This window comes from Glycine max, chromosome 8 (assembly GCF_000004515.6).
Source record: "Glycine max cultivar Williams 82 chromosome 8, Glycine_max_v4.0, whole genome shotgun sequence".
Lineage (NCBI taxonomy): Eukaryota > Viridiplantae > Streptophyta > Magnoliopsida > Fabales > Fabaceae > Glycine > Glycine max.
This window is the reverse complement of record NC_038244.2, coordinates 18,609,414-18,612,884: the sequence shown is the minus strand read 5'-3', so window position 1 is coordinate 18,612,884 and position 3,471 is coordinate 18,609,414. Positions and strand designations below refer to the sequence as shown.

The window sequence follows — 3,471 nt, the reverse complement described above, 5'->3', positions numbered from 1 at the left end:
TATAGAGACATAATATATAAAGTTTAATATTATGTTTAATCAAATCATTGAATTAAAGAAATATTAAACTAAAATTAAGATGTATTCTTCAATATATATCAAAATATATACTAGCAATCCCTAACATGTTATACATTGAGTCAAAAAGTTGTTAGTAATATATAATTGTTAAAGAAGTTATAAATTTTTATAAAATACAGGACACTAATTAAACTAAGAACAATCCAAAACACAATTCGAACACGTTATAATTAGTTTTGGGCCAATCCAGATTAATGGGACAGAATGGCCAATTGCCCATGAACACAAGAACTGAAAACCCCAACCACATCAACATGCCAAGTATTTTATTACAATTTTTTTGGATAAGAGTGCCAGCATAGGTCATATTATAATAGGAAAACATGATCGATTGTTTTGTCTACGAACAGGAAAATGCATGAGGATGGGCCCTTTCATTTCAAGTAAAACCCTTTGCAGAAAGCAGCTATATATGGTAGAAACTTTAGTTTCTATGAATTAGGCAAAGTAAAATTTAACACCAATCAAGGCACACAGCTCAATATAGACAAAAGATTTATATAGTCAAAGTTTGCATGTTCTGAGCAAAGACACATTAAACCATCTAAGCTTATATGAAACAAAACATCATCGAAAACCTAAAATAGCAAACTGTAATCACCACAAGGACACAGGATGCCATAATTTAAGGTAAGTTAAAAACACTAAAGATAACAAAGTAAAGAGTAAACAAAGACATACACTTGGATTTTGAGAATTGGTACTATCTTTTGCCTAAACCTGACATTACAATCAGATTTTGATGACTGACTAAACTTCTGGAGATCAACTAATAGATAAAAGGAATAAGCTTGTACTTAACTTTGCTTGCATATTCTGTGTAACTCTGGCCAAAAGTCTCAACCATCAAATCCTCTTCCCTCTCTGCCTTCTGCTTATAATACAACAAGCATACTGCTAGAATAAATAGCAGACTCAGAGGTGCTCGAAGTGCAATGCAGTATGTTACAAACAAAAGCATGGTTGATGAATATATTGGATGACGGACCCAACGATAAGGTCCAAATTGCACAACAGCAGTTGGCTCCACCACATTTTCTGAATACTTGGCGAGATACAATGTTGCGTTATACTGCATTAGCAGAGTTGTAATGATTAAAGCCCAGATTCCAAGATTGCTCCACCCACCCGGTATGAGGTGAAGCTCAGGCCCTTCAAATGCTGCAAGCCAATGGCCAACCATGACTCCTGTGCTGAACAATAGGCGAGACCATGTCGGCAAGTTCACATCCCACTTTGGGTCATGGGGCCTAGCAAAATAATCTCCATATAACCGCTTTCTAACACTGACATTGAAGAAAAAGAAATAATGATACACAAAAAAGAAAACATAAGGCCAGCCTTCAAGGTAGCCATTGAAATGACCAGGTGGAACAAGAGTGAGCCACGTAAAAACTGATGTAACAATTGCCAATTGCTCAAATATGTTTGCCTCACCATGCAGATGTTTCCGAAAGCAATATAACCCATAGACTGCAAGCACTACGGCCACCATCCAAGGCCAGAACAACCAGGTCCAGCTAAAATACATCCAAAAGAAGGGACTGAAAAGCATATTCTTAGTCCATTTTGTGGCTGCGGTTATGATGCATAATATCCCAGACCACTTTACAACATCAATTGGAGTCAACTGCAGGAGAGTAGCTTTTATTGAATCAAATGATAGATTTCTGAAGAAATCTATGACTGAATTTTGAGATTCAGTGCTGGCATTACTGGAAATTGAGCATCTGGGAAAATGTAACAAATCAGCCCTTTTTCTTGCTGGTTTTGATACTGAGGAAGAAGGGTTTCCAAAGGTGCAATTCAATTGAAAACTAATGTTCTTGGGTCTGTTAGCAAGTACATCAGCATGAAAATGTTTGTTGAAAGGTCTTAGAGACACTTTGTTGCTCACGATAGAGAAACCAAAAGGGGCAGTTTTGCAGTGTGAAAGAACCTTTGCTGCTTCCATTATTGTTCGAGGAAACTAGTAATCACTTTTCAGAGAAAATTACATAAATTTCAAACCAAAGATGCACTGGAAGAAAACAGCTCCATATCTTTTGAGACAGTGACTTATTCATGAATCACAGTGGCAGCAATAATAACAAATTGAAGCTAACATGAGTGTGTTTGTTGCCATTGCGTCTCATGTATGGATTGGATCCTTTGAACACTTTCCTTCTGAAATTCAGCCAGCAACCTCAACATTAAAATCCAATACCATTTAATCTCCCAGCTGCAGTATAGGCATGACAACACATCATCCACAAACCAATATCAAAACATAGAAGAACAAAACTTAAAATGCAATTCCTTAGGTGTTTTTGGTGATGTTTTCCAATCAGAATTAGAGTTTCACCTCAGTAAACTGCATAATAAAGGTTTGAATTAAATGTCACTATAGATTATGGTGGCAAAACTCCAATTCTGATTAGAGAACAACACGAAAAGTCCTTAAGGAGCAGTATTTAAGTTTTTTATAACATAAAATGCATAGTCACTACTCAGCTTCTATCAGCACCCTAATACAAACCAGTTACAAGCCAATCTAGCATTTTCAAGAAAAACCAGCAATACAAATTATCATAAAAAAATGTCACAAACCCAAAACCCTTCCTTTTGAACTCGCCAAAAAACAAATTGATAAAAAAATAAAATAAAGCCTCCACCATTTTCAAATTTCCTAACGAGTCAACCATATAAATGGAACCCCACAAACATACTCAAAGCTCTGAAAATAAGGTACACGAGCAACATAAACAAAAAGCAAAAATTCCAGCGTGTAAACCACTTGGGCAAATAATCGAACAGACGATGCGCAGATATGAAAAACTACTCATGCAACGAAAGAGTCCAAAATGGAATCAGATAACGTTAAGAATGAAAGAAAGCACAAAAAAATGATACCCAGTAAACAAAATCTGAAGTGAGGTTTGAACTTTGGAGCGTGAATGTTGAATTGTAACAGATACTGGGAAAGGAAGTTTTCAGCTATGTAAGCGACGGAGACGTTTATTGTCTCCTCCCGTTACCGCACGAATGCACCAACAAGATGATCCCTTTTTAAAAGACACTATTGTAAGGTATAAATAAATAAATGTTTAATTACCCATTTAGTTCTTATAGTTTTCAAATTTATTTATTTTAGTCCCTATAATTAATAAGTAGTTTTGTTAGTCTCGAGAATTTACCATTTAATTCTCAATGGGTCCCTAGCGTTAAAATTGTTTAACACCGTTAAGTTATTATTATCAGTCGAGCCGTCCTTCCCCGGAGCTCCCTTACTTCCGGGAGGCCCCCGCCTTCTGCAAAGGCAAAGACTGCAGTTCCTCTCCCTTCGTGTAGCCATGACCCTCGACACCAATTACCTTCGCGGCACCATGGATGAAACGGATGCACATTTTT

At 36.4% G+C, this 3,471-nt stretch overlaps 1 protein-coding gene across 2 annotated transcripts; it reads right to left on the bottom strand.

The window, feature by feature from the left end:
- Positions 1–565: 565 nt before the first annotated feature.
- Positions 566–3,134, bottom strand: LOC100781970 (uncharacterized). Of its 2 annotated transcripts, none has more exons than XM_006585631.3 (2): positions 2,974–3,134; positions 566–2,302 (listed from the first exon to the last, which is right to left on the bottom strand). In XM_006585631.3, exon 2 carries the CDS (start codon positions 2,033–2,035, stop codon positions 851–853), a length of 1,185 nt encoding a protein of 394 aa, XP_006585694.1. In that variant the 5' UTR covers positions 2,036–2,302; positions 2,974–3,134; the 3' UTR covers positions 566–850. The 2 variants fall into 2 exon arrangements, with proteins under 2 accessions (XP_006585694.1, XP_006585695.1); XM_006585632.4 differs by having other exon boundaries at positions 566–2,247; positions 2,974–3,126.
- Positions 3,135–3,471: the final 337 nt, after the last annotated feature.

What these genes read in the sequence shown, in the direction of transcription:
- LOC100781970 (XM_006585631.3), bottom strand. Translation starts at nt 2,035, where the DNA reads ATGGAAGCAGCAAAGGTTCTTTCACACTGCAAAACTGCCCCTTTTGGT.